The sequence below is a fragment of the Eulemur rufifrons genome, chromosome 1, assembly GCF_041146395.1.
Source record: "Eulemur rufifrons isolate Redbay chromosome 1, OSU_ERuf_1, whole genome shotgun sequence".
Taxonomy (NCBI): domain Eukaryota; kingdom Metazoa; phylum Chordata; class Mammalia; order Primates; family Lemuridae; genus Eulemur; species Eulemur rufifrons.
In genome coordinates, this window is record NC_090983.1 from 35,731,285 (window position 1) to 35,744,914 (window position 13,630).

General features: G+C 36.4%; 1 protein-coding gene across 1 annotated transcript in view; it reads left to right on the forward strand.

Annotated features, from left to right (window-relative positions):
• The window catches only part of DNAH7 (dynein axonemal heavy chain 7), a 238,249-nt gene that overhangs the window by 74,748 nt on the left and 149,871 nt on the right, over positions 1 to 13,630 (forward strand). The window contains exons 22-24 of the mRNA XM_069469091.1: positions 1,534 to 1,746; positions 3,194 to 3,303; positions 11,032 to 11,200. Coding sequence (XP_069325192.1) covers positions 1,534 to 1,746; positions 3,194 to 3,303; positions 11,032 to 11,200 — 492 coding nt within the window. The remainder of the gene's footprint in view (positions 1 to 1,533; positions 1,747 to 3,193; positions 3,304 to 11,031; positions 11,201 to 13,630) is intronic.

The window sequence follows — 13,630 nt, forward strand, 5'->3', positions numbered from 1 at the left end:
AACAGGTCACTTACTTCTCCTCTACAGGAAGGTATAAGGGTGTAGGGGAAGAAGTCAAAGGTTTTCAGGAAAGGGTCTTTCTTCATGAAAACCAGAGCACAGGAGCATGGGGGTTTCCCTAATAGCTGTTAGCCCCTGGCATGACTTCTGGGTCCTTGGCTATCTCTCCTCATGTGCATTTTTCTTTTTCCCCCAGTGAGTCCAGAGAATCCATTTTATCTTTTTACTTTTAAGCTGCTACTCACCAATCTCCCTGCACGGAGGGATTTCTCCAGCACTCAGGTGGGCTACTGGAGCATATGTAGCCTCCTGGGATTTCCCTCCTTGCTAGATTATATGGTGAGACAGGTGGGACAGAAAAGTTCATTTTTCACTATATAAGAAGCAAATTAATAGCAAATTAAGCATGTAAATGATGGAAATGAAATAGTGTTTAAGCACTTTTGAAAAAAGGGCTTTATTAAAAATAGTAATTAAAAAAGATAGAATATTTCAAGGAACAAGAAAAGTGCTCCTTAGACAAACGACTTGCAGGCCCCAGCTCTATCTTTTAAACTTTTTCTCGTTCTTGTAAATCCTCATTTTAGTTTCATTGCCACCATTTGGCAACGGCCAAAACAGAGTGAAATAAACTCCTGGGTGTACAATGTTTATTAAATATTTTTAGAGTGGATAAAGCAGCCACATCACACTGCTGGAGTGTATTGACACTTCACTTAAGCACAGTGGTTTTCATAGATTGTAATTTGATTTTCATCATAAACCCTCTTCTCTTTTTTAACTTACTCATTAGATTTATCTACTAGAAAAAAGACTCCAAAGCAAGCCTAGTCCTCAGAACTGGCATTAGGTCATTATAAACTAAAATGTTCAATGTTTTGTTTATTAGTATTTTCACATTAAGTGGCACAAACCCTATTCAGAAAGCTTACACAAGAGTGCTAGAAGGAACATAGGGTCAAAACAAGAGTCGTCAGAATCAGGATCTTGGGGCTTCATCGCTGCCGTAGTCTCTCTTTTCATTGTTTCTCTCTCATCTCTACCAGGGCCTGACAGGCTTTATTCTGTAGGGAGGATGAGGACTTGCAGTAGTTTCAGACTGGCATATTCATGGCCTGCAAGCCTAGTGAAAAGCACTTGTTCTCTGAGTCTATACAGCAGTCCCAGGGAAGAACTATGACTGGCTCTGGTTGGGTCACACATCCCCTCCTTCATGTTGCTGTGGTGACTGGGCAACATGCTTGACAGCTCCAACAGAGCCACAGAGAAGAGAGGAGAGATAGAAATAGAAAAGAAAAGGATGATGGGTAGACATAAACCACATATTTAATATATCCACCATATCTGGCCAGATTGAGCTTGTTCACCTAACATCTTTGTAGTAAGAAAAACTAGTTATTTTAAAATTATGTCAGATGGAAAATCATGATCAAAATGCAGAGAAGAGTTTGTAGACATGCTTGTTTAAAGTGTTTTTGTTCATAATGATTCTGATCACATTGGCAAATCATATCTTATTTTCTTTTCTTTCAGCCTCTTGAGCAATACTTGGAAAAATGTAACAGACAAATTGATGATATCGTCACTTTAGTGCGTGGCAAATTGTCCAAGCAGAATCGTGTTACTCTGGGAGCACTTGTGGTACTAGATGTCCATGCTAGAGATGTCCTCTCAACACTTGTGAAAAAAAGAGTTAGTGATGACTCTGACTTCGAATGGCTAAGCCAGCTTAGATACTATTGGCAAGTAAGTGATATCACTAAATGTTATTGCACAGCAATTTCAACTCACTGTATTTTAATTTGTGCTTGCTTGCTTACATGGGAAATAGCATTAATATGGGATCTTTTGCTAATGGTTGACTATAAACAAATAAGTATTTCTCCAGATTGAAGATTAAGCTAATAACTACATCTACATCATCTGTATTGATATCTATATCCAAATATATAATTATATATAAATATATATGCTCATATAGATCACGAAAATTATGAATAATTACCAAAAATTATGCATTTTAAATGAGTCATTATGTTTGCTGAATCTGCAAAATGTTGGGACTAGTCAATTTAAAATTATGTTTTTAGATTCCTGATGCATCTAAAGAATGTACAAATCAAACTCTTTTAGTCTGATGTAGTCATTAGAGTTTTCTCTTGATCAATGGAAGAAGCCAGAAACATAATCTGGAAGGAAGGTTTTCATCATAGCATCCAGGTAGATGGTGATGGTGATCATGACAGGGAAGGCGGGAGGATCAGGAATTGTTAGTACAGTGAACAAGACTGGGCCTGTTAAGTGTGGGCAGAGACAGCTGCTGACTGGACACACAGACTTAGAAGTTTTCATCACATAGGGTTTTGTGGAAGTCTTGAGAGTATGGGGCAGATGGAGAGGAGAGACAGGAACCAGCATCCTGGGAAACAGTTTGAGGGGCAGTGTATTAAGTGGTTAGGAGCTCAGACAGCGGAACCATCATTTCAAATGTCAGATCCTCCCCTTACCAAATATATAACCTTGACCAGATTACTCATTTTTTGTAAGCATCAGTTTCCTCCTCTGTAAAATGGTGATAATAGTAATACCTACTCTGTAGTGAAAACAAATGAATGATCAAAAATGTAGAAGAGATAAGGTATAAATGCTAAAATATTCTATGGGAATAACTGAAGCTAGTAACTTCAGTTACTTATCTGTGGAAACTAGATGCTGAATTCTTCTACTGAATCAAATGATGTCTGAAAAGTGAATTTCAAACATGTTGTCTACATTATGATTATTAATTATTAAAGAACTTGAGATTTAATATTATTTAAAATTTTATTTTTTAAACCAGTGGTCTCCAACCTTTTTGGCACCAGGAACCGGTTTCATGGAAGACAATTTTCCCAGGACGGGTGATGAGGGGGAGGCGGAGCTCAGGCAGTGATGTCAGCAATGGGGAGCAGCTGTAGCGCCTGTAAATACAGATGAAGCTTCATTCGCTTGCCTGCTGCTCACGTCCTGCTGGGTGGCCCAGTTCCTAAATTTCATGGAAAACAGTTTTTTCACAGATGGGGGGGTGGGGGGGCATGGGCAGAGCTCAGGCAATGATGTACAGCCCAATTCCTAACAGGCCCTGGACCGTTACTGGGGCGCGGCCCCGGGGTTGGGGACTGCAGCTTACTTCATTTTATCTGATTTATCCTAGGAAAATCATTTGGAAACAAAGATGATCAATGCTGGTTTGCGATATGGGTATGAATATCTGGGTAATTCTCCTAGGCTGGTTATTACTCCACTCACTGATAGATGTTACAGGTAAATCCTTTAATTTAAGGATCTATTGGAAATAACTTTCATTCAGCCCTACACCACTGATTTCTTTAAAAATACCGACTTATCTTCCATACTGTAAATTTATTGTGTGTTACTTTTTCCTAGACCCTTAATTTTCCTTTCAGCTTTATCTTCATTTTCTCTTCTCTGCTGGCTTCTTCCTCTCAGCTCTAGTGATCTAGGTATTATCAAGTATCACTGTTGTTTTTGACACTGTTACTCCTTCTTTTCTTCCTGAAACTCTCTGACTTCCTTTTGGATCATTTGAGCCATCTTCTTCCTTCCCTAGAAACACTGAATTTTCTAGAGTTCTGTTTTCATATGGTGATTTGTCTTATGCTTCATGGTTTTTTAAATGTTTCCAGCCACTCTCAGGCTTTAGTCGCCCACCTCCTGAAGACTCTCATAGCCACCTCTGGCCAAGGTCTCTCCGATAAACTTTTGCTATACACATGCCTACTGGATATCACCATTAGGTATCTCATAGGTACTTACGTTTTTTCCAAAAGCAGATTTATCGTTTACCACCTAAATTAGCTCAACTTCCTTTATTCCCATCTGAGAATATGGCAGTGATTAGCCATTAACCTAGTCATCTCTACAAATACCTAGCTTGTCCTTGACTTTTTCTCTGTTCTTTACATCTAGACACACAAAGTCCCACTGACTTCATTGAATTAACTTTTACTTTTTATTCTCTTCTTTGTTTTTAAAAAAATAGATGTTTTAAAGAGCAGTTTTAGATTTACAGAAAAATTATGTAGAAAGTACAGGGAATTCTTAAACTGCACCCCCACTGCCATTTCTCCTATTATTAACATCTCATGTTAGTGTGGTACATGTGTTATGATTGATAAACCAATATTGATACATTCTTATTAACTAAAGTCCACAATTATATCAGGATCCACTGTGTTATATTGTCTTATGGGTTTTGACAAATGCATAAAGTCATGTATCCACCATTACAGTATCATACAGAATAGTTTCACTGCCCCAAAATGCCCTGTGTTTCACAAATTCATCCTGCCTCCCCTCTCCATGAACCCCTGGCAACCGCTGTGATCTTGTGTGTGTGTGTGTGTCTCTTTCTCTCTCTCTTTTTCTATGTATATATGTGTGTGTCTATATATATATATATAGACATACACACACACACACACACACACACACATAGATAGATAGATAAAACAGAATGTCATATAGTACTTGGAATCCAGAGACTGTCTTCTTTCACTTAGCAGTATGCATTTGAGGTTCCTCCGTGTCTTTTCATAGCTTGATAGCACATTTCTTCTTATCACTGGATAATACTCTATTATATGGATGTATCACAGTTTATCCATTTACCTGTTGAAGGACATCTTGATTGCTTCCAACTTTTGTTGATTATGAATAAAGCTGCCACAGATATTTGTGTGCAGGTTTTTGTGTGGGCGTAAGTTTTCAACCCATTTGGATAAATGACCAGGAGCATGATTGCTAGATCATATGGTAAGGCCGTGTTAAGCTTTCTGAGAAACTGCCAGACTGTCTCCCAAAGTGGCTGTACTTTGGAAGTTATTTGCATTCTCACCAGCGATTAATGAAAGTTTCTGTTGCTCCACATCTTGCCAGCATTTGATGTTGTCAGTGTATTGGATTTTAGCCATTCTGATAGATGTATAATGGTATCTAATTTTGCTTTTGCTTTATTTTGCAATTCCCTAATGACATATGATGTTAACCATCTTTTCATATGTTTATTTCCATGTGAATGTCTTCTTTGGTGGGGTGTTTGTCAGATATTTTGTCCATTTTGTTTGTTTTTCTATTGTTGAATTCTAAGAGTTCTTTGTGTGTTTTGAACAAAAGTTCTTTATCTGATTATTTTTTCAGAGGCAGAGTCTTGCTCTGTCACTCAGGCTAGAGTGCAGTGATATAATCATAGCTCATTGCAGCCTTGAACTCCTGGGCTCAAGCAATCCTCCTGCCTCAGCCTCCCGAGTAGCTAGAACTATAGGCACAAGCCACCATGTTACCATTCCTGGCTAATTTTTTTTTTTTTTTTTACTTTTTGTAGAGATGGGGTCTTGCTATGTTGCCCAGTCTGGTCTCAAACTCCTGACCTCAAGTGATCCTCCTGCCTTGGCCTCCCGAAGTGTTGGGATTATAGGCATGAGCCACTGTGTGCAGCCTGATATAATTTTTTGCAAATATTTTCTCCCAGTCTATAGCTTGTGTTTTTGTTCTCTTAATAGAGAAGTTTTTTATCTTTATAAAGTCCAAGTTTTCAATTTTTCTTTCATGGATTATGCTTTTCGGTACTATATCTAAAAAGTCATTGTCAAACCCAAAGTCACCTAGATTTTTCTCCCATGTTATCTTCTACAAGTTGTATAATTTGTGTTTTACATTTAAGTTTATGATCCACTTTGAATTAATTTTGTGTCTAGATTCACTTGTTTGCATATGGATATCCAGTTGTTTCAACATCATTTGTTGAAAAGACTATCCTTTCTCCGTAGAATTTGCCCTTGCTCCTTTGTCAAAGTTCTGATATTATTTTAGAAATCAGATAGGTATTTCTGATGTTAGGGATATATAGTTTACATTTTTCTTCCCCCCAGAGCACCCAAAGAGCTAAAGTAATGGAAAATAAAATCTTAATTTATAAACAGCTGAGCAAGTCTCTGATCCTCAATTCAAAGCTCTCGCATACAATCTAGATTGAAGAATGTATCCTAGCCCTAAAATTACTAATTCTTTCCTTCTCCTTAAAGCTAAGCATGCTTTCTATATGGGTGAAGAGCTGGATTCAAGAGAAGGAATATGGAGAATGAGAGCCACACAGTGACACCACCTACTACTTAAACAGAGTCCCATTCATGTCAGGATTTGACCTCTTATGTGCAATCCTGGAGATAGAGAAATTGGAAGTTTTAGCATAAGTTCCCTTCAAATGGCTGACATAGCCAAAATGAGAGGAAGGGTAGAAAGATTCTACCCAATGCTGTTTTCTTCTGGTTAGCTCTAATAGCACCACCCTACTAGCTACTTAAGTATCTTCCCACTTGTTAAGTTCAAATATAGCATATGAGGATCAATATGATCTGTCCATTGAACTCTACACTCTAGTAACACCAAGCTCTTTCTTATACATACCATTCTACTTCTTCACTCTGTACCTTTGCACACACTTTTCTCATTTTCCTGGCAAGTTCTCCTCCTTCCTTTTGTTCCCCAGTAAATATGACTTAACTCCTTCTTAATCCTTCAGGACCTCATCTTTTACAGGTGGCCTTCTCTGACATTCCTAGCTATATTTAGAATCTCTCCTCTGTGATTCCCATCACACCTGATGTCTTCTTCTGTCTTAGCACTCATGATTATGGATTGAAAATATGTTTTATATATTTAATATTCTTTATTGTAGTCTTTTCATGGACAAAGCTTGTGCCCTATTTTTTCCTCTATCCTTAGCACCAACACATTTCCTGGCATGAAGTCGGCATTTAATAACATGTATTGAACACCCATAAACTGAAGGGCAGTTTTACATTATGTTGCTTCCTAGAGAATGATTAGAATTGTAAATTTTTTATAAACAGTAAGGCTGTTCACATGTTTTATTTAAAATAATGATGTCTTTCAAATAGAGGATAGTGTTTAATGTCTGGGTCTTCCTCATTGGCCTCATAGGAATATTATTTATGGAGCATGCAATGAATCAGAGCAAGTGGTTCAGGATTAAGGCCAAGAACAATGCAATAGTACTGGCATCTGCTTTTATAATATGCCAGTTTCATGGCACAGGGGCGGGCCCAATCACTTGAAGAATCTACACATAATCTTTAAGTGCTATTGCTTATGGCTTCACCCTGCACCAGCTGAAGCCTTTGTAGATTTTGCCATATTGGAATCCCTTTAGATTCAACATACATGTGTGTATACACCATATAACTGTGAGAAAAAGTAATTCTTAAATTTCAATAATTCAAGCAGCGCTGTTAATTAGCTACTATGTACCACATACTCTAGAAGTACTCTTGATAGAAAAAAGATAGAATCTCTGTATTCAGATATATTTCAGATGGGAAAGGCAGGTTAGAAAACAGTACAAGACAGTATACTAAGTGAAATATTAGAGGTAAACATTAGGTGCTATAGGTATATGTAATCCAGATAGAAATGGAAGTTCATGGAGGAATTTCATGCTAAATAATTTATTAATATGAGGTATAGATGGAGATCTTATATTAGGAAATCTAATATTGAAGGATGAGGGGACTTAGCCAAATCAAAATGAAAAGGGATTCTGTATCCTTTGACTGGTGAGTTTAATCCATTTACACTTAACGTGACTAGTAAACTATTTGGACTTATTTAAATCATCTTATTTTGTGCTTTATACTCCCCAAATACTAAATTTTATTTTGTTTTGTTTTCTTTGCCTCTTGTTCTATTTTTTATTAAGTGGCTACATTTTCTTTGTTCATTTATCTCATCATATGGATATGATATGGGATATGATACAGGCTATGATATGAGATTCTGTTTCATTCCCTTAAAGGTTATCTTATACTTTAAAAATGTCTATTTCACTTAATGAAACCTAAAGTTAATAAATACCTCTATCCTATTTCTGAATAATAAAAGGACTTTAACTACTTTAACTCCAAATTCCTGTCACTCATATTCCAATTATTGTTAAATACTAAATTACACTTTTTCTTTTAATTTCTTTCCAAAAAATTAGTCATTTTAACTAGTTTATTGAATAAACCAGTCTCAGGATACAAGAAGAAAGCAATTTATCACTGTTCTTTTAAACTTGCTTCATCAAATGTTTCTCTTTCTTGGATGAAATCTAGGGTAGATCCGTAGCTTTTCTGGTCACTTTAAAATATTAATAAATAATGTTAATTTTTTTCAGATAGTAAAAATCCACTTAGGTCTAATATCAAAGTTAATATCTCTCATCCAATTTAAAACTTTCCTTTTCCATCAGCTCAAGGCTGACTCAGGCTCAGAGCCTGAATGTGGGAAGGTAGATGTGGTCAAATTTTTTAATCCTTATCCTCGCATTCATCCATCAATAGCTTATCTTTTGTTCCCCCACCACTGGGGATTGATGAGGGAAAAGAGAAGGAAAAGAAAAGGTAGGTTTTTATGTGACAGGTATCTTGTGTGACCACTATCTCTTGGCTGTTCAGTGATTTCCTGGTAATGGTACAAACCTAGATGTGCCAGATCTTCCAAGGAATGTTTCTGTGAGTTCTTTGAAAGCCCAAGGGACTGGATTCTCCCACCTGTGGAAAACACCTTCTGGGGCTGACTGCTGGCAACTGGTGCTTCAGATTCTGTCTAAGGCTTACCACACACAGACCCTCTCTTTGAGATTTTCTTTGATTCTAGTTGGTCCTCCAGCACAAGGAGTATGACTCAAAGATCTGGCGTAATGACACACACACACATTTGTTTTGCCAGCAGTAGGAGTGCATCTCTCTTACTGTCCCCTTTTCTTCTGCTCTGCCATCAGGAGAAGCTCCAGGTGTCCTCTTGACTTGCAACATTTTAGATTGTGAATCAGCTCTCGCTTCCTGTGTTCTACAAACTGCAGGGAGCAGATAGTGTGCCAGGTTTTCAGGGTAATTCTCTAAAGGTCCCTCAGTTAGCTTGGGAGAGAAAAATTGCTGCTTTTTCTGCCACATACAGCAAGAGGTGAAAAACACAGCACACTACCAACTCTTTCCAAAGAAATCCTCACTTCTGGCCTGTCATTTACAATCTTCCTACCTGCTTTTTGCATTCCCTGATGACAAACCAGTGTGCCCATCCAGTTTCACTAGCTATAAGATAAGATGATCTGACATTTATTAATCTCAGCTTGAGGGTTTAGTCAAAATTCTGAGGTAGAAAGAGCCCTATTTAATATAGTGTTACATATTTTCACTGTTAATATTTATATAGGTTTACCAAAAATTTTTATCATTTTTCTCTACTCATCATTTATTCTTGCTTTGTCTACTTCTGATTTAATTTTCTTCTTACTAGGCAAGATATTTCAGTGATCGTTTCAGTGAGGCTCTGTAAGTAGTGAGCTCTATCAGTCTTGTGTAAAAATGACTCTTTTTTGTCTTTACTCTATTAAATGATAGGTTAGCTAGGTATAGAACTATAGATGAATAGTATTTCCTCAGTCCTTCAAATATACTATTCTTCTGGCCATCTATTGCTATTGCCGAGAAGTTTGTTATTCTAATTATTATTCCTTTGTAGGTCATTTTCTTATCTCTATTATAATTTTTAAAATTTTCTCCTTATTGTTGATGTTCACTGTAATGGTCTAGATGTGGATTAGTTTTTATTTATTCTACTTGGGCCTTTTTCAATTTATGTCTTCAATTCTGGGAAGTTCTCAGCCATTGCTGTTTAAATTTTCCTTCTTCGTGATTTTCTTCCTTCCTTCCTCTGTGTCTCTTAACTTTTCTTATGTTCAATTTCTGTATCTCTTTGAGTGATTTTCAGTGCATAATTACCAATTCTCTTATGTTTATTCTGCTATTTAACCTGTTCACTGAGGTTTTAAAAGTCCAACAATTATATTTTTAAGTGCTAGAATTTCAAGTTGTCTCTTTTATAAAATTGGCTTCTTTTTTTCTTTCACAGTTTTCTGGTGTCTATTGCTTTTTATTTAAAATCTCTTTCAACAGATTACTAGGATACCAAAGATGGCAGGATGTCATGTATATAATAACATTCCAAGACCTTTGTCCACTTACTTTTGCTATAGCAAGTCTAACTCCAAACTCTGATCTCTCTCTCTCTTTTGAGTTTTAACTATGAGCTCATTTTAGTAAGGGTTATTTCCCCATGCAGTCTTGCTTGTTGTCTTTTGTAGGAGGTGTCCATAGGGAGTAGTTTTATATTTATGTCTGAGAAGGGCTCTAGAGTTTTCTCTGGTGTAGGATAAAATGTTAACGTTAATTTCTCAGTTTAGTTAATGTGCCCATTGATAATCGAAATTTGGACCTCTCTTTTCCCCATAAATGATGTAGGCTTTTCATTAGGCCCTGCATGAAGGGTAAGCTTCCTTGTCTCTTCCCTAGTTGACTTTTCTTTTTCTTTCTGCGGAAAACTGCTAGAGTAATACTAGCTCCAAATCAGAGATAAGATTGCCTTTGAAGGCTTTTGGAATTTACATAGGTGGATCCATTCCAGCTCCACCACTTTGCTCAGTTATGAGGGGTTATTTTCTGTTTCTATCTGAGCATAAATACACTTGTGTTTGTATACAGATCCCAAAACAATCTTTTAGTGTCCAATTACTTTTCCAGCTTTGCATCTCCTCTACCTTGGTAATTTCCCTTTCATTCTTTCAAAAATGGCCATGTATTTTTAAATTATTATTTGTTTTCTTTTACGTAACATTTCTCTATGCTTATAGTAGGGGAATTGGTGGTTCAGTGTCAGTTGAATTCTCCATGTTGGCCAGAAGTCAGCCCTGAATTTCAAAAGTGAATTTGTTTTGAATTTGTCATATGTATAGCTATGCAGAAGTAAAATATGATAGCAAACAAAGTAATGGACTATCAGATTTTTCAGAGGTTAGTGGGAAGGAAGAAATTATTATGGCAAATATAGTTCTCAGTGTAAACATAACCTCTGCTTAGTGCATGAAAAAAAATCACATTATTCTACAAAGATTGTCTGTTTAATGCATTTCAGAACCTTATTTGGAGCCCTTCACTTGCACCTTGGAGGAGCACCTGAGGGTCCAGCTGGCACCGGGAAGACTGAAACTACCAAGGATTTGGCAAAAGCTGTAGCCAAACAATGTGTCGTTTTCAACTGCTCTGATGGGTTAGATTATTTGGCTTTAGGAAAATTCTTTAAGGTTTGAATTGATTCCTCATTTTTTTACATTAGAATAATTTATCAGAGAGGAAGGCTATTTATAATGAAACATTATTGAATTCAAGTAAAAGATTTACTGTAGCTTAAGTAAAAGTAAAAATAGAAGCTTTATCTCAATAATTCTCAAGAAAAGGGAGGTTATACCAAAGCCTGTTTGGGAAGGAGCTCCCTCTCCAGTGTCTTCTATAATGGATCATTATAACTGATAGGAATGAGCAGTGTCCCTTAAATACATTGAGGCAGATAAAAGTTTGAGAACCACCACATCATGTAAAGGTTGTGGGACTCTAAAGACTTCTTTAACCTGCAGATCTTATTATCAACAAGTTATTATGATTCAATAATTTACTTTTATAAACACATTCTAGTTAATCTTTTTCAGTGAACTTGTCCTTGTTTTATTGTTTTTCCTTTTTTAAAGTTTTATTTATTTTGTTGATACATAATATATATATATTTTAGGGTATATGTGATAATATAATACATTCATACAAAAGAATTTGTAAAGACCAAATCAGTGTTTCATTTGTTTTTTTTTTATTCTGAGTTAAATTCCCACTCTGATGAGTCTACAGAATTCCAAATGTGGAATTAAAGATGCCAAGTTCCTGACTATGAACCTATGATCATCTGGTCATTTTAGCAGCTTGTTGCCACAGCCTGTTATTCCTTAAAATGTTAGGTGGCATAAGTGAACACAAAATGATTCATTTGGAATTGTAGGTTCTTTCTTATTTATTTCTTTATGTTTTCTTTAATTTTCAAAATATGTTCTAAAGATTCTGTAATGTTTTCTTTTCCAAGTTTTCTCCAGAAAAAGTTAACATTTAAAAATATAAACAAACTAGCAAAATAGAATATACCAACCCTAACCCATGCAGTAAACTGTTCCTGACTGAAATACAGCCTGATCATTATATAACAGATCTGGAGTTCAAAATTACTGCGCATTTGTGATGCTGAAACAATTAGAAAAAGAATTTTAAAAGGTCAAAATTATAATTAATAAAATACCAAGAACACATTTGAATGACCAATTAACATTTTAATTCATCTTCTGTAATGATTAACAACCTTGTTATAATGATTATTTTAAGAAATAAATAGCAAAACTAAAGGATTCTACATGTAATTTGAATAGCCACTCTTTTCCTAAATGTCTAAGGAAATATTTGATATATTGCTCAATATTTGAATCTACATAATGAATTCTTAATTCTTTTATTTAGATTCATACACTTAATAGTATTACATTTGCTTATGCATAAGTATTTATTGATTATGAATACCTTCTTTGTGTTAGGATAATGCTAAATAATGGGGGTACAAAATTAGACAGAGTTCTTAGTACTAAGAACCTCACATATTATTTTACCAGTTGAATATGTGACTTCCTGAACATTCTATTCACTCTGATTTCTAATCATGCATTAGAAGTCAAAGTCATAGATCGCATCTTCTTTAAGTAATGGAAATGTACTATTCTTTGACATGCATAGAGTTCCAGTTTAATCAGTGGTCATTCAGAAGAATGAACTATGTACAAATCCAAGGTCAGCTGTAAATAGCTGTGTGGCTTTGTGCTAATTACTTAACATCTCGTATGGCCCACATTTTTTGGGACCAGGGACTGGTTTCCTGGAAGACAATTTTTCCATGGACAGGGCTTGGGGGAATGGTTTTGGGATGATTCAAGGGCATTACATTTTTTTTTTTTTGAAACAGAATCTCACTCTGTTGCCTGGGTTAGAGTGCCATGGCGTCAGCCTAGCTCAGCAACCTTAAAGTTCTGGACTCAAGTTATCCTCCTGCCTCAGCCTCCTGAGTAGCTGGGACTATAGGCACCACCATGCCTGGCTAATTTTTTCTATTTTAGTTGCCTGGCTAATTTCTTTCTTTTTTTTTAGTAGAGATGGGGTCTCACTCTTGCTTAGGCTGGTCTTGGGCTCCTGTCCTCAAGCAATCCTCCTGCCTTGGCCTCCCTGAGTGCTAGGGTTACAAGTGTGAGCCACTACACCTGGCCGCATTACATTTATTGTGCACTTTATTTACATTGTAATATGTAATGAAATAATCATACAACTCACCATAATGCAGAATCTAATGCCACCGCTGATCTCACAGGAGGAGTAGCTCAGGTGGCGATGTGAGCAATGGGGAGCGGCTGTAAATATAGTAGAAGCTTCACTAGGTTGCTGTCGGTCATCTCCTGCTGTGGCTGTGCAGCCATGCTCCTAACAGGCCACAGACTGGTACCGGTATTTGGCCCGGGGAGTTGGGGACCACAGTCATATGGTATACACTTAGTTTGCTTGTATAAGAGGTATGTACAAAGTGCCATGAATCATGCCTGGCACATACAATGTACTCAGTAAAAAAACAGACACACACACACACACACATTACAAAA